This window comes from Notothenia coriiceps, unplaced genomic scaffold, assembly GCF_000735185.1.
Source record: "Notothenia coriiceps isolate Sejong01 unplaced genomic scaffold, NC01 NC01_scaffold00026424, whole genome shotgun sequence".
Lineage (NCBI taxonomy): Eukaryota > Metazoa > Chordata > Actinopteri > Perciformes > Nototheniidae > Notothenia > Notothenia coriiceps.
In genome coordinates, this window is record NW_011359125.1 from 3,275,901 (window position 1) to 3,300,450 (window position 24,550).

The window sequence follows — 24,550 nt, forward strand, 5'->3', positions numbered from 1 at the left end:
TAGCTGATTTCTCCCTGTTTCAAATGTTAATGCTAAATTAAGCTATAGTTGTTCCTTTGCACTATATCATAATTGTATCTGAGTAGTATACATTTTCTCATCGAACTCGAGAAAGAAAATAAGCATGTCTGTGTATGTTGGAACATTTGACATATTTTAACTTAAAAGCAAATCTTTGATTTTTTTAATTTCTTAGATTTGCTTGAAGTGTGTGTTTACACAGGTAAGTGATTTATATCAATTTGGATTACCCCTAAAACAGGAAATGGACAATAGAGAGTGGTTGGATAGCAGTGGAAAATTCCCAGGATAAGTTTAGAGCCGTGGTATGAGCAAAATGAGGGAAGAGTTTGAAGGTTTGGGGTTAGAGGGAAAAGAGAATTTGGGCACTGGGTGGATGTCAGTGGGTTTTGGAGGGAGGAGTTGCTGGTTTTGAGCAGAGATGGCTCGCTGCGAGACTGCTCACTGCAGTTCCTCCTTAATTATAGCTCTGCCACTGGAGGACAAGGCCAGGCTTGCTCTTTGTGTGTAGTACTGAGAAACTCACACAAATTCACACATACAAATATAACGGACTCAAGTGCTTGAGCAAAGGATTTGTGTCCTTTGAGGAAATCCAAGTTTGTCTCCCATTATCAAAGCATGTAGGTTGGTTGAGAAGAGTGTGATTGCGACTGACGCACTTAACATATCTAATCTTGTGTAATCTTTCACAAATTACCCACTAAATCCGAGTTTTCTTTTCTGGAACTGGGATACAAGTTTGACATCTTGTAACAACTTTTGGACCCGTTTCATTGGTGAATTATTATTATTGGAAGTTACGCTTTTCGTTCGAATCCTAGTTATCTTCTTATTAAAAGAGCTACAGCTAGTTTAGTTACTAGCCTGAAAGACAACATAAGGCTCTCTTATCCAAGCAAGCCGAGCCATTCGAAAAACACGATGGCTAGCACAACAGCAACCTAGCATTGCCTCTGCAAAGGGTTATTTTGGGCGTCCATAATTACAAAGGAGGGCCTGAGTTTGCTTCTCGGCAACTCACCCGCAGCAAACATGCGCACCACTGACAACGTTGGTGTGTGTGGTGCTGACTCACATGGCCACTATAAGTCCTGTACACTGCCAACACATACACATTTCATCCCTTGAAACCAATCAGATGTGCTTGATCGGGTAGCATGTGATGTTATTTATTTTCCCCGTTTGATGACCCTGGTCAGAAGTTCACAGTCCTGCAGGCAAAAACATCCAGAAGTAAACCTACTCAACATGAAAGCCTGTGCAAACATGGCTGTATGGGCTGAGTTAAAGTGCACAGTATGGACTCTTATGTCATTTGGCCTGTGGACACAAGTGTATTTTTCTGAGTTGAGGTCTGTGTTGTTGTTGTTGTTGTTGTTCTCTTTTTGTGTGTTTTCTTTTTGGTTTTTGGTCATGGGGACCTTTTCGATTCCCAGTTTTCTCTAAACTTGGGCAGGGTCAAAAATAGTCAAGCTGGGCACAAACTACATGTTTAACATTCACAAACATGATTGCATGCAATGCTGCATTTCCATGCTGAAAACAAATGCATGCCTTTTTAAGCATTTAAAGGCATGGTTAGGTGTCACATTTAGTATGTGTTGGACTCTGTTTTTGTCTTGAAATAGTCTGATCCGATCTGCTGAAAGGGAGTTGACTGTTTCTTTAGGGATGTTTACTCCTCTGGTATTCCCTTGTGGCCATGCTACACTGACAAAATAAGAAGCCTTTTTGTTGTTGTTGTTTTTTAAAGAAATTAGGTTTGTGTTTTAGAGTTAGAGCTTGTGCAACTGTGTTTGGTCTGGGTGGGTGCTCAAGGAATTAAAGGAACAATTATATCTGGCTAAAAGACTGAGTATAGCCATATATAGGTCATGAGGCTAAAACAAAGGGACAAGCTGTCATGCCCCCTCACCAGACTGGCGATTGTTCGGCCATTGCACACACTGGAGTGATTTGATTGGCTAGAATGGAGCCGAAGTATTTATGACAAATCACTAAGAGGATCTAAAGCACGCGTCTTGTCTATGGTTTGTTCATTTTGTTATTGATTCGGCAATTATCTTTTGTTCACTGGATATTGTAGGGATGTTTTGCTTTGTCTCTTAGTAATCAGAATACTGATGCAAACAAGTGCAATTCTTACCCATTCAACTATTTCATACACTTGATTGTTACATAGTTGATGGTAAAGGGTTAGCTCAACAATTTGATAATAACGAAAATTGGGCAGAATAGTTTGCTCCTAATAGTTTATAAGAAGTTGTTCCTACAAAATCCAGTTATGAGTCTTAAAGGTGGAACAAAGAAAAGTAAAGTGATGCACCCTGTTGCATATCTTTTTAGTCACCTTTCTGCTTTGTTTGACAGTGAGCCCATTTTGGATGACTATATCATGGAGCACTCAGCCTGCAAATATTCAACTTCAATGAACTTTCACAAACTAAGATTGAACCCAAAGCCTAGCTCTTTTCAAAAGTGTACCATCTTATGAGCTCCTGAACTGACTCATAGATGTCTGGCAGCAATAGACGGACTCACCGTGAGAAGATGCTGCCCCCTCTCCCACCCACCCTCCCCCCTTTCTGCAGACATGTGGGCCACGAGTTGGTGGTTGAATCAGGCCTACTCAGCAGTTCAGGATGGGAGAGGAAGGAACTGAATGGAGGAGGGGAGGAATGAGCCCTGACTCTTGTCCTGATATGAATTGTGTGAGGGGCCAAAACAATGGACACTGACAGCTCATGTGGAAATACTCCCACAGACTGGTTGAAGTTAAATAAAATGGAGTCAGTGGAGCAAAGCATGGAGCAGGAAGAAACAAGGATATGTGTCACCACACACAGGAAGTGTTCTGTTATGCCTTGTGGTTGTGTAAGAGGTTGTTGGTGTTTCAGGTGCAGGGGAGTATGGGAGGCCTGTCCAAGCTTGCAGTGCATTTACCCAATCACAGCCGGGGAACAGGGGCCTCACCTGGAGGCCAGGAAGGGGCTTTTCATTGAACCATGTTCAGGACTGAATAAAGGTCAATGGGTGTTTGTGTTAATGGAAGAGTCAACCACATACCAGTAAGCTTATGCTGAATCCCCTTCAAAGGGTTACCAATGGTTCAACAACAAAAGTGGACAATAAATACCAAAAAAATGATGTAATTCAGCTTTGGAGACATCATTTTCTCTGGCCACTTATAAATCGAGTAGCACTGTGATGGATTATTTTTATTGCCCACAGTGTGAATGAGTTGAATGTCTCTAGGGGCGGCTTCATAACAGAGATCACTTTTCTTGTGGGTTGATGTAAGATCTTCTCAGCAAGACGTCTTCCGTGAGACAGAGGATCTTGCACTTTCTCAGTTTCTCAATTTCCCTCAAGGCCGCAGTTTCCTACAAATAAAATGCAGCTCGAGGCAGTATGATGGAATTCCACTCTTTCCACCTGTTTACAGAAGGAAATTAGTCAATTTTCGAGTAAACATGTGTTTTTACTTCTTGGTTGTCTCATTTCCTTACCTGTATTCTTACATGTCACATCCTCTAGTGTTTCGATGTCCACACTTAATGTGTTTGAGACAGTGCAAGAGCCAGACAGACCATAATCCTCCTATAGTCTGCTTGTTGTGTGTCACCTGCAGCCGATAAAGATCAGACTTGAACTCAGGTCAGCGCCAAAGGCTGGAGGAGGATGAAGGTGAAGGGTACAGGCGTGGACAGTAGTAGAGATCTTTATGAGTTTATATGTGGTTTTTAAGTACTGAGATCTGACCTGGGTCTCATTAGCTTTGACGTCAAGGAGTTTTGTTTTATTGTTCAGTTTGTGTTTCAGCAGGATTACAAGAAAAACTACAGGCTTGATCTCTTAGATTTGGTGGAAGTGTGTGTAGCATGGGTCAACGAATGGGTCGTTGAATGTTGGAGCAGATGCAATCATTTCAGAGCCCAGAAGGCCTGTTGCCATTAGTACACATGGATTGTTGAGGTACAGAATCCAGACACAAAAAGTCAACCTATGTCTCCTTTTTAAGTGTATAACATGTTGAAATTACTTGGTATTTAGCCAGATCAGTTCCTATTTGGCTTCCAAAAATTCCCATGTTAGCTAAATACACCATCAAGGATATGTTATTTTAAGCCTCAGTGGTTTAGTTCAATTCAGTTGGTTTAAACGTTAGAAGAAGTGTTTCAGTCCACACACTCCTTTACTGCAACCACTGCATTCTCTCATGTGGGTTTATTGTTTTTAGCTCTCGCTGCCACATTTCATGGCAATTTACAAAACATGTTTGCCCCTATGTTATTAACATGAACAATTTTAACACATGCTGGTGACGTTTATTCATATTCTTAACTATACAACTTAACAAGCAATTGCAAATGAACCATATTCCCTTTTTCCTCACTCCTGATGAAGTGAGCCCGCATGGATAATACTCACAAAGGACTCATAAACATGGTTTTCTTCATTAGAAAATGTAAAGCGAATGCAATTGAGAGAAAAAAAGATCTTAGGTTTTCTCATATTGTAGAGTCATTCAGATTTGTCCCTCTCTCTCACACACACCACACACTCACTCACTCACTCACTCTCACTCTCTCTCTCTCTCTCTCTCTCTCTCTCTCTCTCTCTCTCTCTCTCTCGTGGACTCTCACACAAACAGAAGGCCAGACAGGTGGCAAGGACACAAGTCTGCTGCTGAACCTTGTGTCAGCAGAGCACTGCCAAAATCTATTTCCCCCCGATCCCTTCTTAGCCAAAAATGCTTGTAAAATATATTATTTGTAACATGATTATAGGAGTGTGTTTTTAATGTCTTCATTGTTCTCTTTAAAATTAAAACGTTGTCCACTGCTTATATCCCAATCTATATTTTCTAGAGTTAAAAGTCTTAAGATTTCCATTAAGTTTAGCTTTCCACACTGACATGTATTATTTATACCTTCACATGAGTTAGTAAGCAGTGAAGGCTCGGGCGGGTACCTGTGGGCCAGATGGTGGTGGAGACTTTGTGGAGCTAACATCAACAGCATGTGTTTTCTTGGTTGGAAACATGCATATGATCAGCAGATTAAAACCAGAAGCAGTAGTTGGTTACAGAGAAAGTGAAAGAGGAGGGAGGAAAGTTAGTGAAACCCAACAGCACTTTTTTCCCCCTCTAAAGGGGGGCAACACTTGATGGAGTGGAGATTGTTGGAGGAATGCAAGACCTGTCTACTTCATGGCTCTCCTCTTCCTCCTTCTTTGATGTTCCTCCCTCCCCTCCTCTGCTACACGTCACCCCCCCCACACACAGGTTAATCTCCATATGTACGCACACGCACTCTCACACTCCCCTCTCTTAAAATACCTTCTTGGTCTTAACCTCTGGTGTGTGTGTGTGTGTGTGTGGTGACTCCCTCCCCTCCCCACCCCACCCAACAACACAGGCCGAGCCAGAGCGGAGCAGACAAGGCAGCTCCATTTAACGTGTCCCAGATGTGCAGCCCGGCCTCTGTGTGCTGCGGTAGTGAAATGAGTGCAGAGAGTGAAGGAATGGAGGGGGTGCGTGCAAAGTGCTACCCAGCATATATATATGCATGCAGAAGTCGTAGAGCTTTGTTTCTTTGCTTTTATCGGGACGAAAAGTCCTGTTTTACCTTATTCTCTTGCAGACAGTTTGGCCTTACTTTCACCTGACTGTTGATTGTTTTATCTAATCCTCCTTTTTTTTGTGGTTATTTTATCTGCAGAAAGCATGAAGGAATCGACATGCACATTCAGATGATTGTGGGTCTGTGCAGTCTGTTAATGAGTTAACATGATAGTCCAGATGCAAAGCTCTTTTTTCTACCATCTCTTTTTGGATAGAGCATATTTAAGGAGTTTGCATAAAAGCGATACATTTCATGCTTGTGTGTATTCAAGAGATAGTTGTACTACCCCAATGTGACTATATACTTATACATAAGAGTCCTACATTCAAAAATATATTAAAGTTGAATAACGTTACTAAAATAAAGTAGGCAGTTACTAAGGATGAGTAGAAATGATGCAGAATGGCTTAGTTTGACTTGTTTTTATTTCACTGTTACAGTTAAAGTACATGCTTTAATTATAATGTAACAGCCAACGAAGAAGGAACTAGCAAATAAATACTCAAGTACAACACAAGGACCCTCAAAATGAAATGTATTTCAATTATGTTCTTCCACTGCCTGTGTGTTCATTCTTTACTATGACTTAGCGTAACACAGCATGCATAAGATCACTTAAAACTTCCAGTAAGTTCAGTGCAGCTGTCCATAATAACCACGTACGTTTATCGAGCTTCTCCAAATTCCATCCAGGCCCTGCCTCAACCACCCCTGCAAGAATGTGAAATATGTTTTCATGTTATAAAAAAAAGTTCTTCTTCATTCTGTCTGGAATCTTTTTCCATGTTAGTGTTAGCTGAACGTCTTGGCAGCTTCAGCCCCTAAACACACAGATAGACTTCCCGGCCGTCTCCAACGGGGGGAGAGAAGAAATGTCCAAGAATACTGATTGTTTTGGTTAATTCCTCACAGTTATATGTGTCTGTCTCATTGGAAATGGCTCCATTATACTGACAAACATGGGAACTTGACCTGGAAACTCAAAAGTTAGAGGCGACATGCCTGCTTTTATCATCTGCATCTCATTTGAATGGTAATGGAATGCACTGGAGTGTCATGAAAAGCAGTTTTTCTGAACCCACGCTATCAGGAGAAGCATAGAAAAGTGCTCTGTATTTCATTAAATCAATCTTTTCTAATGCAAACACAAAAATGCAAATGTGGATATAAGTGGGGGGTGTTTCAGTGGACAAACAAGCATACTCTACTCAATTGTACTAGGCTGACTCGTTTTGGCTTTGCTCTGTCATGTGCTGTTTCATCCCGTTCTACTTTATGCCACTTCCTGGTGGTTTCAAAAAGGGAGGAGCTTCCATCTGTGTGTGTGTGTGTGTGTATGTGTCAGTCCGTGGGCCCCAGGACTGAAGCCCACTGCCACAGCATCCAGTGACCTAATGCAAAAGGCAGCAGGGTCTAGCACTATTCACCCTTTTCTCTGTGTGCCTTGTCTCCCCCACCCTCTACAGTGATTATGGTCTCTCCTGTCACTAAGCACTTTGTCACGCTTGGTTTAAAGCCATGATGGGGGCAGGGGGGTTGTTGGGGTGCAGGAATGTCACTTGCATAGATGAACTGTAGCTGGATAATCTGTAGACAGAGCAACATGCTCTAAGTCATGGGCTGTAGTTGATCATATAGAAGTGAACTTGATTTAAAAAATCTAAATATGTAAACCTTCCTTTTTAAAACAATCCTGTTGTGTTTTCTAATAATCCAATTTGTTTTTGAATGATGTATTTAAGGAAGTAGGAGATGTTCTACCTGTAAAGCAGTCCAGTGTTATTTGTGTGGGTCTATATTGAGTACAACATTCATAACTTTGTTGTAATGAGTGTATATTTACCTGAAACTATGAATCACAGTGTTTGCCATGTAGCACTTTCATGTTTATGGTTGCCTAAAAGGGACAAACCAGACACTGGCTTTAGAGAAGTCCTTTATTGTTTTTACGCTACCTTAATGCCACCGCTCATAAAGGCAAAGCAGTTTTCAGTTGGTCACAATCTGCAGCTCTTACATCTATACAGTAAATATGACACGACATCAGGCAGGCAGTTAGCTTAGACTAGCACAAAGACTGTAAAAGCTGCCTTGGCTCTATCCATAGTGCCTACAGTACCTCTATAACCTCTAAAGCAGTGGCACAAAGCAATGCAGTCTTCTTTGCATGTTGTAGTTGGCTCTTTGAAGCAGTTTGAAAGGATTTTGTGTTTGTAAGTTCCTCAGCGGGGCCGCTAGTGTCTGGGTCATAACACTGAGTCAAAATATCATTAGCAGGGGGGGGTCACACGCTGAAGCTGTTAGCAGGGTGTCGATGTTGTCGCCTTTACCCCAAGTCTCATATGCACATAAAAGGCTTTAGAAAGAGTAATAATGAACATTTTTAATATTAACAATATGTTGTTGTTTTTTTTTTACAGCTGCTTTGACAGTTACTCAGCCGATCAGAGCTGATAATGAGAGCTTTTTATAGAAATGGATACAGCATGTACTACATTTACTGCCCACTGAGCACAAAGATCTCCATTCATATAGATGAACATGTTCATATGCCGTGACACGCAGGGACTGGATTTACACATGCTATTACTGTACATACAACACTGGGAAATCATGAAAACATATTACAAATGATGTCACTGGTTCCAACATACAAAAGTAGTTAACATAGCGTGCTAACTTTCACAAAGCCCTATGTGAAATATCACACATGAGGCTGGCCCCAAACACCTCCTCACATATTATTAGTCTGAACTTCTGTTGGTGATTGCTGTACCTCTGAGTGGAACCAAAAACATACGAGTCATGTTGTGTTGTTGCAGATTCATGTAAAGCCAGTAGCTAATGTGTTCACATCGCTCCTTTACAGAGAAGCATTCACAAAACACACATCAAACAATGTCTCTGTTGACTAATTTCCTCATTCCATTTGTATGTTACGCACTATCCATTGCACAGCCATTACCAAAGCACGAGAAGAATTTGAAACCCTTTGTCAAAATAAAAGTGTGTTTTTCTTTCGGTTCATTTCCATCGTCTCTTCAGTCTCTGTTTACAGTCGAGTCGAGTCAGGAGGGAGTGTAAGGAGAGCTGCCAGGAACAAGTGTGCACAGAGGCCCTAATGGTTGATCATAAAACTCTTTAGATTCCTGTCTTTTATGGGAGATGGTGGAAAAGCAGTAGGACTTTAAAGGGCCTTCTCTTCACAGCTTCGGTTAACTAGAGGTGGAACAAAGACTATTTTTCCTCTTTTTTCCAGGAACAGCATGAGGCCGTCAAGTGGCAGCTACTCAGAGCCAGATGCAAACTACTAAATTGGCTGCTAATATGTGTGTTTTCCCCCTTTTTTTTAAATGCGGTATTACAAAGAAATATTTTGGGTTTTAGGATCAGTTAGTTAACTCTTGTAGAGCACCAATATGCCAGTGATGTGTCATATCAATACAAGCTTTAAATAGCCCGATGCTTTCCATTTAAAGCAGCCAATGCTTGTCTTGAGAAGTCTTGCAGATCTTCAACCTGTTTAAAGATATCTCCATTCCCCGACTACTTTTTCCACCACATTCCTAGAGTGTCATATGCAGACTCATGCACACGGCCACACACTTCAGCAGAATGTAGGAGACACCCAGAAGCCGTCCTTCCACCTCTGACCTCTCTCCCCTGACCTTGTGTGGGCTAGAGTTTAAGCATCATATGGTTTTTAGCACCAGTATTCCTAAATTAAACTCCTTTATGATTAATTTATGCCAGTATTGAACGACTAAGTTAAGGTTTACACTGCTGAAAAACATGGCAAGTTTTGAAAAGATGTCACTGTCAGATTTTGACCTTCTTTCTTTATCCACCCAGCTGTGTCAGAGCTCTCGTATTACCCTTACTGATGCTCTTTACCACAGATGTTAAATGTTGTTTAAGTGAATGAATGTTTTTTCCATGCCTGTCAGCATTTATCCTGACAGGGATTAGCTGTATTAGATCTGGTGGAATTCCCTGAAGTTTAAAGTTTAGGGTAAATGCAAACAGCTGGAGTGTGCATTCATGCTCGGGGCGTCCTTAAATTGTGCATAACATAACTCCTAATATCATACCCTAAGTGATAAATTACATTTGATGACGAACAACTTTTTGGAAATATTGAGTAGCAGCTTATTTAAACACAAAGCTTTTCTGACGGGCTTTGATCTGAGGTGCTGTTTAGCCTGCAGATGCCGGGCAGTGACTTTGATGAACGAGTTCACATTGGCTTACCCATCATGCTTCAGTGTAGCAGGGATTATGTTTGTCAAGAGTTGTAACGATAACCTTTGTGTGATCAGCTGGAAGGTGCTCACATAGTTCAGCCCTGCGCCTGAATCACTGTGTGTGTGTTTGTGTGTGTGAGTGTCTCTATTTGCAGGATCAAGTCAGGACTAGAAAGCTATGACACCTGATAGTTCATCCTCATTAGATTCTTTGAAATACTCAGTGACCTTTTATGAGATTGGACTGTTATTTAAAACGTGGCTGTAATTTAAAGAGCAGGGTAATTTTCTGGCATTATCCTACAGTGCAATCACATTTAGTTTAAACTACACAGTACGGTAGTGGAAGCACTTGCAACTTTACTATGAAACGTGCACATAACATATACTGCAGTAGCAGAGAATATAATTTTTAGCTTTGCAATAACATTTCAGTTTGATGAGTGTACTGGTCCTTAATATAATAACCCTGCAGACAGACATGGAAAGGCTTTGCTGCCACAGTCTGCTCCTATGACTCGACATCTTAATTTGTTTGGCATCTCCAAATAATGCAATCCCATGATGCTGCAGTGATTTGACTCAACAGGTTAAGTTACTGCAGCAGTCGTAGTTGTGATGGAAGGCATAGTGCACTTAAGGGCTGCAAAAAACAATGATTGTTATGATCGATAAATCTGATTATCCTTAATTTGCTGGTTAATCACAATTTTCCAGATCTTGTGGTGATGAGCGATTCGATTTACTGCCATTAAGGACAAAGCAAAACAACTTACTTTCACTTTTGACAAGCTGGGACCAGAGAATGTGTTTCATTCGTTAAAAAATGTGCTCCATGATTAATCGATTAACAAAATAAATTGAGATTATTTTTCTGTTGATGGAGTTTAATTGACTTTTTTTCTTCCATCTTGATGAAGGGTTCAAATGTAGTGTTTTTGATTTCCTGAAACTTAAATTGACTTCAGGGAATCTGCCTTGGCTCTAACTTTCATTATCCAGATGGGAACATGAAGAGAATACTTTAAGTTTTTTAGTCTGGTAAACCAATAACTAAACACAGTCGACTGTCTGACTGTGTTTTAGTTGGTCTGCACCGGGCTTGTGCTAGTTTTTTGCTCACTATGCTTCCCTTTTTAGTTGTTGGTTTCACTTAAATAAATAAGGGATAGTTATGTATGTTTTGATATGTTATTGTTGTGGCTTACATAATGAAATAATGGACACCAGTGGGACAGAATTTAGACCAGACGCTTGTCAAATGGAGCTCTCCCAGTGAATTGTGATCAGTGTTATCAGATGTAACCCCTGCTTAGCTTAACTTCAATCGTTCCTCTTCAGCTATTACCCCGGGATGTGTCAAACACACCACGTCTTTGTATCTGTACGTTTCTTTAAACAAATTACGTGTACTTATGGGATTTTGCTGAGCAGCTGTGAGACATTACAAAGAGAAAGCATAATTATAGTTGTACACTTAGGATTCCTGACTGAAAGCTCGTCTGTCCTACTAAATGTACTGGTGAAGTGGTGTGCTGTGTGGTTTCAGACTGAAGTGAGGGTGTGGAGGGAGAAGGGTGTTGCACCATAGACCTATAATGAGACTCTGCAGCGGATCCCTCGTATATGGTTCTCATCAGGGAGACTTGCACTTGTGGCAGAAATTCCAGCCCTGTAGCACATGCTTTATCTGGATTTAATCAAATCAGCTTCTGCCATGACATGTCCAGAAAACTAAGAATACCATCCACTTGAAGTTTGGTATTCAGAAGCTTCTTCTTAAAAAGGTTCGTTTAAAAGCAGGGAAAGTTGATAAGATGAGGCTTTTACTTTATTTGTACAAACATCGTTTTTGCTAGACAGTTAAGCTTGAGTCTGTGAGCACTTAAAGGCATTATTTCATGCTGTGCCAAGAGACAATCAATCTACATCCTCACTAACACTCATTTATCTCTTATTTTTCCCCACTTTCGTCATCACCGATTCCCCATGTGTGCTGTGGTTGGTGACAACCACAAAAGCTTCTTCTTCTTCTCTCCTACAGCGAGGGTGGTTTGCATCAGATTTTAGACTATTTTCTCTTTTATTTCTGAAGCTGTAGTAAAACATGCTGCTTAGTCAACATTCAGCTCAAGAGAAGCAAATGTGTATTAATGATGAATCAGCTTTGCATAGGTAGGGTGTGTGTGTGTGTGTGTCCAGGGCCTGCCTTGAGGCTGGGGTGGCCAGCTGGCCAGCTGGCCAGCTGGCTCTGCTCTGCTCAGAGACTCCACATTTGTTTCAGTGTTCACTCCTTCCACAGTGTACTTTGAACACAGGGCCAAAAATGTACTACTCAACCATAACAATTTTAGAAAGCAGGTGTCCAAAACAGTAGGGCAACGATGACTCATCACCGCTGTTGCCATGGAAATGCAGGAGCCGATGATCCCGCCTGGGGAGCTTCACTTCCTGTCACATCAGGCTTTGCTGTGTCCAGATTTCCTGTCCGTCTGAGGAGAAGAGATTAGAGAGCATACACGTTTTGTTTCCCAACTTGGGGCAAACAGTGTATCATTTCTAACTATCTCACACCGTGTTTTTATCAGAACAATACATCCATTTATACTTTCATGCTTATTTTTTTTTAACCTCAGTGTTTTTTATTGCAGAGCCTCAATCGTGCCTTCCTTACTTTTTCTAAAACTAGTACATTTTTGGCAGTGGCTATGTTGTTGTGAAGAAGCCAGTCCTCTGTGAGTGTTTTTGTTGTTTTATTGATTGTTCTCAATCTCTGGTTGGAAACATGCTTTAACTGAGATTAGCTCTGATTTTACCTGGCAACTCACTCTTTCCATACTGCTTTGTATCCTTTGTTGTGTCTTACTAATTGAGATAGAGGGCGAATGTTGACTTTTTGTATCTTTTGAGTTTAATGTTTGTTCTGAGGACAGTACATGTATGTGCCTGTGTGGTAAATGCACTGTGAGTGAGTGTCCATACAGCTGCTGCCTGGTAGCAGAAGGCTGCATTACCTCTGTCAGCACAGAGAGGAATGCTCTGCACACTCAGCGTTTTATACCAACATGCACACTAAGAGAGCGAGTCCAAGTATTAGCTGCATGTGAATCCAGTTGCTCACATTTAATTTTTTCATACATAGGTTGGACTATTTGTCAAATCTTTGCTTTATTCTTAACTCTCTTGTAGAATATACCAGCAAGCACTCAGACCATGATAAGGGCTTCAGTTATAACAACTTTAATGTTGCACAATGGATTTAAAGTCTGTATATAGTAAATGTTTACCAGGTCTTTTTCAGGTGGTTATGTTTTCACACTCCTGTGCATAGATTGATTAAAGGTTGTTAGGCAGTTGAAGGCAAAGACTCATGAACAGGTTTTGTAGTTTGAGAATGGCAACTTTACAAATCCTGCTCTCTCAATATTTGTGTGGTGTATTAGTTTTCTCTTTTCCTTAATGCCTTAAGAATTGGGGACAAAGAATGAATAGTTTTTAATGTGTTGCCTGCAGATTACCAAAGATACAACCTAATGTCTAACCCGTTCTGTCTTTCCTTTTTGTTTTACAGAAGAGATCGACTATGCCAGCTATGGTTCCAACACTTTAACCCGTAGGAAGAAACCAGTGGTTGCACTGCGCAACAATGACATCAACCGCAAGCGACCACACATCCGCATCGGCATGCCGCAGGACTTCCGGCCCGTCTCCTCCATCATTGATGTGGACATCCTACCTGAGTCTCACCGGCGTGTCCGACTGTATCGCCACGGCTCGGACAAACCCCTGGGCTTTTACATCAGAGATGGAACCAGCGTCCGGGTGACACCCCACGGGCTGGAGAAAGTCCCCGGCATCTTCATATCTCGGCTGGTGCCTGGAGGGTTAGCGGAGAGCACCGGGCTGCTGGCGGTCAATGACGAGGTGCTGGAGGTGAATGGCATTGAAGTGACGGGAAAGTCCTTGGATCAGGTAACGGATATGATGATCGCCAACAGCCACAACCTGATCGTTACGGTCAAGCCAGTGAACCAGCGGAATAATGTGGTCCGCAGCAGCAGGATCTCAGGGAGTTCAGGCCAGTCGTCAGACAGCAGCGGGTCGACCGGTTACCCGAGTTTGTCAGTGGCCTCAGTGGGGATGATCTCCTCTGGAGCACATGGGTACCAGGACGACCTGGAGAGTGACGAAGATACGGATATTGTCATTGAGAACAGCATCAAGCGGCCGTCTCAAAGGTCCAATGCTTCGCTGGCGTCCAGTGTGTCTCGCACACATCAGCAGACACCAACGACAGCTTCGGGCCAAGCGGCACCTCCGAGCCCCCCCACACGTCCTTCATCGGTGGTCTCAACCGCCTCCTTCCACTCACAACCGAGCCTCAATGGGGGGTCGCAGCACCACCACCATCACCTCCACCACCAGGGCAGCCTCAGCTACCAACTCCACAGAGACCTGAGCCTTCACCACAACCCGCACCAACAGGCCCAGCTCCGTCACCACCAAATACAGCCTGTGCATCACAGCAGCAACCCAGCCCTCCGCCATAGCAACGGCAGCCTGCACAAAATCCTCAGCTCCCTGAAAACGGACCCACGACACAGTCTCGCGCTGCCCAGGGGCGGAGTTGAGGAGGACGGCACCGTCATTACCCTATAATACTTAGAAACAAACACACACGGACAGAAAACATCCCATCTGCTCAGAGACTTAAACTGGAACACCAGGCCGGAAAAATATGAGCATGAGTGTGTTTTATCGGATACTAATTTTGTAACTTCCGTTTGTTTTTAAGACATAATTGATAATTGGATGTTACGCACCAGGAAACAAGGAAAATGTATTGTATATATTTCCTGTATTTTTTAAAGTTGTCTTTGTCTTACATCAAAACATGTGTATGTATGTGTGTCAGAAGCATCAGAACAAATTACTGTTTTTAGGCGAGTCCACTGTATACTAGAGTTCTGAATGTGCCTACAGCCTAATATCTTTTGTTAGTGACCACTTTTATTAAGATCCTTTTCATTCTTATTACTGGGACCAACTTGGAGTTGCTTATGGATGTTTTTAAAGAGTAAATCTATATTTCTTATATTCTGATTAATGCTGTTTAGATTATGATTTTTTTTTTATAGTTCTTTTATGCATTGATGATTGTGATCAAATCCTTGTTTCTGTTCCAATAAATTATTCTAAGTCTGCTAACTAGAAATGTGATGTTTGTTCCCAAAGTTATCTTTATGGTTATCATGCTTTACATAGTGTATTTTTAAAACTCGCTGATTCCTCCATTGTTTACTTTAATCTTCGTTGCAGCTGTTCGTCTTTTAGAATGTAATCTCTCTTATAGCCACTATAAACTAGTGAAAATGTACATAATGTTTAATTTTTTATTTTTGGAGATGAAACTATAAATCTATTTCCACTTGATAATAGTATTTTAAGACTGCAAATAGTCAGTTCTATATAATGAAAAGAAGTAAAGGCCAAAAATACTTGAGTTGAAAGTTGCATCTTATTCTAACAAATTAGTTTGTGTGACTCATTTTTTTAACTCGATTTTAAATCCTTAATTTCATCACTTATTCGCTTAGTAGTGGTTCAGTGTTGTAGGCTTGGTTGAAATAAAAATACAATGTCACATGACCCGTGATATTTCCAGGTCATCTTGAACAGGTTTAAGCTTTTTTTTTTTTTTTATACATCAGGTTTTAGTTTAATTCCCACAGAAAAAGAACCACTACTGGCAGTCAACAAAGTAAACAATCATGCAGAGGCTGACATCCCATTTCTTCCAGTAGCAGCATCTTCTACAGACGATGAATGCATAACCAACTTGTCGTAAGAGGTATGACTTTCTTTTTTCCTGGTATTAATGGAAGTGTTAATATACTGTTTTGTAGCTGCATTAATTTCATGAACATAGTTTAACCTCGTGGCCTACAGCAAACAAAACCACACTGATTGCTGATAATATGACTATTCAAAGATGATAAAACAATTAACAGCCCTTTCATGGTCGATGTTACCTCCTTCCGATTATGTCATTTAGAAGTTTATTAAAAGCCCATGCCTGTTGTAGGCTGTTGTTAGGTTGGGTAAGAAACACAGGTCTAGTTCATCACAAAATAATTTGCTCTAGACATCACATGGTGCCGCACTATCTGAAGGTTGACTTTATTATTTCAGACACAACAACTGTGAATGTTAAACAAAAAAATACCTCAGCTTTGTCCGAGGTCAAAGGCCTTCCAGCAGGAGCAAACTACTTTCACCTCTCTGCTAATGAATGTTTGTCTGCTTTGTTTACTCAACATGCCACACTGCTCAAACAGCTAATAGATCATTGACACCCGAATGGTGGTTTGCTTTGGCTGTATTCTGCACCACCAATCGGCAGTAGATTGTAGTGTATTTGTAGACCCCGAAATCCCCAATTTCAATATTTAATTCTGACTTTCCATCATGGGTGACCAGCATAGGAAGTATGTTTATATTTGCAAAAGATATGCACATAAAGTAAGTCCTTGATGTGTAAATAGTTGTAACACTGATGTGTGACACAACTATGCTCCTCACATGGGACACAGATGCTTAGCTGGCAAGTGAGACTCAAGTGTGCACTGATTAACGCTGACAAAGTAATGTTAAAGTTTAAATTAAAAACTGCACATCTGAAATAGTTATTCTAAATTTGATGTGCTCTAAGGAGAAAACTTTAATGACATCCATCAGATTATTTGTACTAGCCATAAATGTATATTTAATATTGAGTGGGATCCATTGCTGAATGCAAACGAACTTATTTGAGAGCTCATCAACTCTACTAAAATTAGAAAATGTTGAAATGTGTAATAAACCTTAACCAATGACATACCTCTGCATCAGTTCATTGCCATGCAAAAATTCCGGCTGCCATCTGCTGGCCGACATTGCAATGACATGACTCATGACATGTCCATGTCCATGTCATGTACAATAAGAGCAATGAACAAAAGTGCAAGAAAATAAAAATATCTTCTGCATTATCCAACCGATAAGGCTTTGCTTTTAGACAATTTTCAATGATACAAACCAATGTCTACGATATGTAAGTCACGTTGGATGAATACAGTATATATTTAAAGCATTAATACTGTTTATTAGTTGTAGTAGCAGTTTCTCATATACAGAAATGATTTGCACTACAGGAATACTGTACTGCACTTATAGAAACATTACATTATATTTATGGATTTCAATAAAATAAATGTTTTTTTTATCCTTCACTATGATGATATAGTAGCCTTCATTTCGGGTAAAATTATACAGAAAATATTTGTGGTTCTAACTCATTTTATATAGCCTATCATAACAGATATTACTGTTGTACAAATAAAGTAAAAAGGTGATCTGTAGTTTACAATTTAATGTGATAAAGTTGGACTAAAGGTACATGGCTGAAGTTTGAACCTCGCAACACTGTTCTGACCCTTACGAGCCACCGTAGGCTGCTCGACACACGTGATCCAGTCAGTTGACAAGGCAAAACACGGCAGTAGCTCAGAAAGACAGCCGATATGGACCTTCATCGGGTGGACAGGGTGGGCCTGCTGTCTCCCCTGGAGGAGTCCAGCGCTGAGATCAGCAGAGACAGCGGCATCGTCTCACAAAGTGCGAGCAGTCTTTCCATGGTGAGCGAAATCCTCAGCAGCGGCACCGTGTCGCAGAGCCCCAGCTTTGGCGCAGCAGCCAACGTTATCTCTCAGAGCCCCAGCCTCAACGAAGCAGCGGAGCCCGGGACCCCCGAGCAGTGGACCCCCGAGGAGCGGACCCCCGAGGAGCTGTCCCCGGAGCAGGACGAGGAACTGAGACACACCGCCCTCAGCTACTCCTCCTACATCAAGGCCACAGCTGGGGAAGAGGTTTGTGCTCAGAGCCGCGCCAGTTTATATAAAACAATGTGACTAGCTAAGTTAACGTTAGCTGTTTGTGTATAAAGTACTGTATCGCATACTGCAGTATTATTACTTGGCTTCACATCCACTAACGAGCAAAGTAGTTACTTTACCACAGCTGCCAATCGATGTGGTTGCTAAGCGACACTTAAGTAGTGACATGATTGGTTTGCTGTCACTCGTTCGTGTATAACAGCCCCTGTGATGTGGAGGTATTTCATGGCAGAGATGGTACACAGTTGTATCTTAGCCAGACTGTAGTGGCTATGTAGTAGCAAGTCAAGTTCTTAGTCAAAACTGTAAAGCCCAAGTCCTAATATTTATATGCTCGAGTCTAAAACAAGTCATTATGCCCCCTAAACGTATGCAGATGTTTAACAAATAGCTCAATGTAGAAATACTATAGAACTTTAGCAATTGTTATTATAGTAAATTATATATATTTTTTTAAAGGGCTTTAAACGCCATGAAGTTCGGTACTACTCAGTGTGTGCAAACTGTTAATGAACAGTATAATGCTTTCTGTAGCTCTGGAGAAAGCTTTCAAAAGTAAAGGACTTTTTACAGTTGGATTACTGCATGTTTCCTGGTTGATGTTTTCCTCCTGCCAAAAGAATGACATTGGTTGCTATCAGATTGATTGAAGTATGTCTTTAGTCAGGAAAGTTAAGATTGGATTGACAAAAATAATCTTTCTCAAGTTCTTATTACAAGTCAAAAGTCTAAAGACCAAGAAAAGTTACGAGTAATTGGTAATTCCTTACTCAAGACTGACCTGCTTGAGTCCAAGTCATGTGACTCTATATTCAAATAAAACCGCTCATTAAGATGTACTATGACAGACATAAAGGTTGAACTGACAGTCAATTCATAACAATATCAACACCAGGCTCAGCTTAAACAGACAGTTGTATATATTTGTAGGAATTCTATCTATTTTCTTATGATGGTCGACTGACCAAAATGTTGTCATCCGGAGAAGACATTAACTGAAAATGTGTGAGCTAGCCTCTGGCTCTGTAAGACGACAAAGAGCCCTGTGATTCAGCCCTGTAGGCATGCTCACTCAATTTAAAGGCAATTGATTGAATTCAAGCTTTAACTGGTGTGTGGGATTGATAATAAAGTGCACAGAAACAGTCTCTTAAGCCCCAGGCTGGCTCAGTTTCATTGGATGTAATTTCAGTTACCTTGTTTCTAGATAGTTTGTGCAGATTTACAGATTTTTTTTAAATGATTTTCCCTCTAGATCCTGTGCTTGGACAAGAGCTTGGAAGAAATGCTGACAAGAGTGGATGAGTTTGTTGGAATGCTAGATATGGTAAGCTATGACACTGAAACAACTTATGAATGCACTGTGTCATGTTTGTATTCTTATTGAATAAAATGCATATTTGTCTCTCTTATTCTTTTGGGGGGTTTTAAATTAGATCCGTAACGATACCTCCCAGATAGTAAATGAAAACCTACCTCAAATCCAGCAGAAGTCGGATGAAATGAGACAAATATACACAAGAATTGATAAGCTGGAGGTAAGTGATCCTTTTGATTACACAATATTCAACGTCAGGGTTGACAACGACTTAAATAATACAACACAAATAGTTTTATTGGCAATGGGCCATGAAACTTGTGATGTAATGTGTAGTGAACAGGATTTGTATGCAGTGTTTTATTCATTATTAACCAAACAAAATATCCTCTTCCCAAGAGGAACAACTTCAAAACATATTGTGAACAAGATCATCCTCATTGGCTGGTTGTTTCCTCTTCCAATAATGGATGTGAACACCGGTCTAGGAGCGCTGTTACTGTTTTAAAATGCTTATAACCTATCAAGCAACTAATCGGAGTACAAACCTTCATCAATAAGCAAAAAGCTGCAAGGCTTGTGAGACTTTTAGCTTTATTTAATTGTTTTGGATTTTCTTGGTCTCAAACAGTGTGAATAGATCTCAATTGTATCTGGTTTTTGCTTTTGGAATGGCTGCAGGCCTTTGTAAAGATGGTGGGAGCCAACGTCAACGAGATGGAGGATCAGGTCACGCTGGCAGAGGGAGAACTAGGAACGCTACCCGGTGCTTTCAAGAAGATTTTCCGCAGTGTCCCAGGCTTCTTAAATGTGCGTTTTGTATGCTCAGTACCTATAAATGTTATGTTTGTTTACATACGAACTGTCATGTAAAAACCAGCAAACGGTTAAGAATATTGTCCAGCCATTTTTGTGACTATACTCCTGGCAGGAGTTTTATATTAAATAATTCCTTTTGTGTCCTTCTAATCACAGAAACCAACCAGCCCAAGAAGAACAGCACCACATCAGCGTCAAGAAATCCCCAGCGTGTTCCGGACAGACGATTATTTCACATCATAGCCAGAGCAGTGACATGCGAGAACATTGAACACAACACTTGGTTCTAACCTCAGAGGCCTGTTGGGTGAAGACTGTAGAGACTACTTTTACTGCCATCCATTGCAAAGGAGCTATTGGTGCATGGGCCTCGACAAAGCAATAGTAGCCTTTCTGAACAAGTCACTGGAAGTCAAGTGCGGGAAGACATTCTGCATTTTTTGAGTGTCATTTTCCTGGCAGCAACAAGCACTGAACTGTAGCAAAATGTTTTTAAAAGTGCCTAAATGGGTCTTCTCTCTGTCACGCTTGTTTTCTCCATTTATGTGGAAAACAATGTCAGATGTTTGATTTGATTTGAAGTCAGGAGGACTAAGGAATCCCCCTTGCCAATAGGACACTGTAACCAAGGTACAATTGGAGGAACTGTAAAGATCTTAAAATGTATTACACAAAGAATTAACCCAGCTTTTTTATAAATAACATTCCTGTTGTGTTTGTAAAGAAGACCTGCACGCTGTTATGAATTAATCTGTATTTCTAATGTCTCATCACTCTCCCAGACGCAATATGGATCTCCTCTAGTAAAGCATTTAATGTCTTCCATTTCAGGAAAATTACATTATTGATAGCCTGACTGTATGGCTATGTGGGACATTTGCCTAAATGATATTGGGCTACATCTTTGATAGCACCTTTTAAAATGAAGCACACTTTAGATGATTGTTTAGTTCATGTGATTCAGTTTTGTAACTTTAACTGGACAAAGCTTTAATCTCGTCCTTGGGAGACAACTGTACCTAAGAGATGTGACGTAAACCTTACCCATTGAACAATCAATGGCTAAAGCTATGGTTTATTATTTGTTTAATTGTTTGCCAAAAATTCAAAATAAAGACGTTTCATTTACAGGTGGATCTTGGTTTATGTTTTTTTAAATAATCATTAAATATGTGTTGTCCTATGTGTTATGGCCCATTATTTTTTTACAGCTAAAGGGAGTAACTACGCTAACATTGAAACTGAGAAGGCTTCAAAGTGTTTTGACTGTCCTCCTGCCAAAAGTATTATAGGAAGAAGGAGGTAATATGCTTATTACTTACATTTTCATAAAGTTATTGTTGCATAGCAACATGATTAATGAATTGAGCTATGACTCCAAAAAGGCAGTACAACTGAAGTTTCTTCACTCCGCCTTTATAATACCTTCAACAACTTTATAGGTTTTGCCAATTAAAAACACAGCACTCAATTTTTATTTCACAGTGTCTGTTTTAAAATAAGTAACATAATCTTAAACAACTGAAATGTATAAATTAAATAATGTCAGCTCATCACCACTAAAAAGATGAGTCTTTGAGCCCTACATTTAGTTTTTCAGACAACGCCTCCATTTAGCCTGATTAATAATCCCGCCTTCATACTAGGGTTGACTCCGAATTGTGGACTGTATTTGCTCTGAGCGTGTCATTTACATCTTCCATATGATTGACAGGACTAGAGTCAAACCATCTGTACTACAGTAGCCTATTCATAATCATAAATACATACATGGTTGAAGGTGGTACGGAGTCGGGGAGAATGAGCTCCTGACAGGCTGAACACAGGGCAGAAGTATTTCAACGTTGTTAGCCCTTATTGGTCAGCTGTAAGTGACGTGATCGGTTTGTCATAACTCGGAGGAAGCGGGAACCTCCATCGTTATTGCCTGGATCTCCATGCTGGCTCGCCCGCCGATCGAAAAAGTAAGCTAAAACTTTTGGACACGGTAAAGTGTTGTTTTTGAGTCCAATGTTACCAAAGAACCGCTTCCCCAGTTGTAGTAACACGGTGTTGTTGAGACGAATATAACAGCGAGACCACATTAACTTAAACGGTTCCGAGAAAAGTAAATCTGTGTGCTAACGTTAGCTATAACTTTACGCTTTTGAATGGCTTATGGCCGTGACACTTTCTGTAGCTAACCCCCAGGCTAGCCCAGTGCTTTCTGATGGACCTGATTCTGTTTTTAATCTTTATTGAGACTCGTTTAATATTTTTTTTTAAATGATGCAGCTTTGTCCAGGCGTTACACATAGAGATAATGACAACAACGTATTGCATGACTAGCAACCATCACACAACAATTCAGCATTACAAGTTTGAATTGTTGGTTTTGTCACGGTTTTAAACTGTTTTATCGTTGCAACACTGGGAACACTGACATCTAACACATTGTAAAGGAAGTTTTCCAGCTGTTCATTCGTGGCCAAATTAACCAGCTCCAGAGACGTAAATATACATAATTATGGGTTGTCTGAATTAATTTCACTGAGAGACCACCTTCACAAATCACCTTTTACCACAACTCTCAAAATGTTCCCCATATCAATACAAAGCATATCTGGGGAGAATGTTCCCATAGTGAAAGTGTCAACATACTATGTTGACAAATGTCTTCTCCTACCTGTCCAGTAACCATTACATGTAGAGTGCTAAATGTAGGGCAACCTGTCGTAGGATAAAGGTGTAAAAAGCTTTGGATTGAGATTTTAATTTCCTTTTTACAACATCAGATTGAGCTTTTCTCTATCATGAGTCAAGTTGTTATAACTGTAACTAATTGAGTGATTGGCATTTCTATCTAGGGTAGAATCCTTGGATCAGTACTATTTGTACATGTTAAAAGCATTAACAAGCAATACATAGTGTTTATTTAATGTGACCATGCCTGATTATTATGATGTTGTTTTTACATGTATGTATTGTTCAAAACTGGAATGACCAGAACATTTCTATGTTAGAAAATATATTTTTGAAGTGTCATCAGTAAACAGCCATTATTTGAATGCAGCTTTGACTGACTGCTAATAACAATACTTTTTGATTTTACAGATCCAAAGCTTCACAGATGGCTTGCGAAAAGGAAATATGGCAAAAGATTGGGGAGGGTTTTGTCCAAGAATATTACAACCAGTTTGACAATACCAACAGGACAGCACTGGGTAACCTTTATGTAAGTTTGTTCATTCTCAATTAAATTATTGCCTGTTATTATGGATAATATCAACACTTATAAACCAAATATCCACTAGCGTTACATTCATAGTTGAAGTTACTGTTGTAAATACTGTGATTCATGGTCAAATAAACATTGATTGTAATTTCCTCAGGCCCCTGATTCCTGTTTGACATGGGAGGGTTCACCTTTTCAAGGGAGAGAAGCTATCTCTGGCAAATTAGCAGTAAGTGCTTATTTTTCATTAATTCATACAAACGTTTAAAAAGTAGCCTTTCCTGACATGTATCAGAAATGAGGAGCAAAACAGTTTCCAGACTGGAAACTTCATATCAAAGCATCCCGTTTTTGTTATTGTACACTATTAATAAATGCTATTGTTCCCCATTTACAGAACCTGCCTTTCAAGCGTATTAAACACATTATCACAGAACAAGACTTCCAACCCACGGTAGACAGTTGTATCCTGATCATGGTGTTTGGACAGTTGCAGGTGAGCTTGAACATTTTTGTAGACAACCTCTTGTCTGAATCAGAGCAATGTGCTGTGGAAACACTTGCAGTAATTTCCTTCTAATATATATTACTAAAATAGGCTATATAAATATAGTGGTATTTAATATACATTTCTCTAGAGTGTTGTTGTTTTTTTGTCTTTTGATCTGATGATGAACAAATTGAGTTTTTTGTAGTTTACATATAATGCATATTTCGCCAAAGGAGAATATATATTTAAGTTGTAATTATATGTTTCTGGATATATATAAATAACATTTTGTTGATTGACCTGCTACATCTGATTGTCTTTGCTACTATAGTCCAAACAACTTGTGTTAATTTACAAAAACATAACATTGAATATGTCATGTATGGTTACAGAAATTATCTTGTGTGATGTGTATAATACATTTCTGCTTCGGTAGAAATTGGAGTATAATCGTTGTGCTCACAAATACTTCTCAACTGCTTCTGTAACAGGTAGATGATGATCCACCGATGGCCTTTCATCAAGTGTTTATGCTGAAATGCCAAAACGGCGCATGGGCGTGCACAAATGATGTGTTCAGGTTGGGGATTCACAACATACCGGTGTAGCGATCTGGATTTCATTTAAGTCATGCTGTCATTCCAAACACAAAGGAAAATATGAAAAATTCCTCCACATACTCACATCGGCATGCTATTTGTTAAAGATTTCATTTTAAATTGCATTCCTTTTCAATTAAAGAATTTATCATTCTGAAAGACTGACTGATTTTTTCTTGTTCTACTTGTTTTTGCAAATGAGAGACTGGTATGCTGATGTTAGCAGAGTTATTAAAGTCGATGCATACTGCTGTTGGGCTTTTATTTTTGTGGTTTTATAA

At 40.1% G+C, this 24,550-nt stretch overlaps 3 protein-coding genes across 3 annotated transcripts in view; all 3 read left to right on the top strand.

Annotated features, from left to right (window-relative positions):
• Nucleotides 1-15,097, top strand: part of pard6gb (par-6 family cell polarity regulator gamma b) — a 29,325-nt gene extending 14,228 nt beyond the window's left edge. Inside the window, exon 3 of the mRNA XM_010784701.1 lies at nt 13,467-15,097. Within this exon, the coding sequence (XP_010783003.1) occupies nt 13,467-14,554 (1,088 nt within the window). The 3' untranslated portion in view covers nt 14,555-15,097. The remainder of the gene's footprint in view (nt 1-13,466) is intronic.
• A 2,252-nt stretch (nt 15,098-17,349) lies between these two features.
• On the top strand, nt 17,350-21,100 carry bloc1s4 (biogenesis of lysosomal organelles complex-1, subunit 4, cappuccino). The gene is made up of 5 exons (XM_010784703.1): nt 17,350-17,802; nt 19,085-19,156; nt 19,266-19,367; nt 19,829-19,957; nt 20,123-21,100. The coding sequence occupies exons 1-5, from the start codon at nt 17,458-17,460 to the stop codon at nt 20,207-20,209; spliced, it is 735 nt and encodes a 244-aa protein (XP_010783005.1). The 5' UTR covers nt 17,350-17,457; the 3' UTR covers nt 20,210-21,100.
• A 722-nt stretch (nt 21,101-21,822) lies between these two features.
• On the top strand, nt 21,823-24,428 carry LOC104957090 (nuclear transport factor 2-like). The gene is made up of 5 exons (XM_010784704.1): nt 21,823-21,930; nt 23,060-23,180; nt 23,338-23,409; nt 23,578-23,676; nt 24,162-24,428. The coding sequence occupies exons 2-5, from the start codon at nt 23,076-23,078 to the stop codon at nt 24,276-24,278; spliced, it is 393 nt and encodes a 130-aa protein (XP_010783006.1). The 5' UTR covers nt 21,823-21,930; nt 23,060-23,075; the 3' UTR covers nt 24,279-24,428.
• The last annotated feature ends 122 nt before the right edge of the window (nt 24,429-24,550 follow it).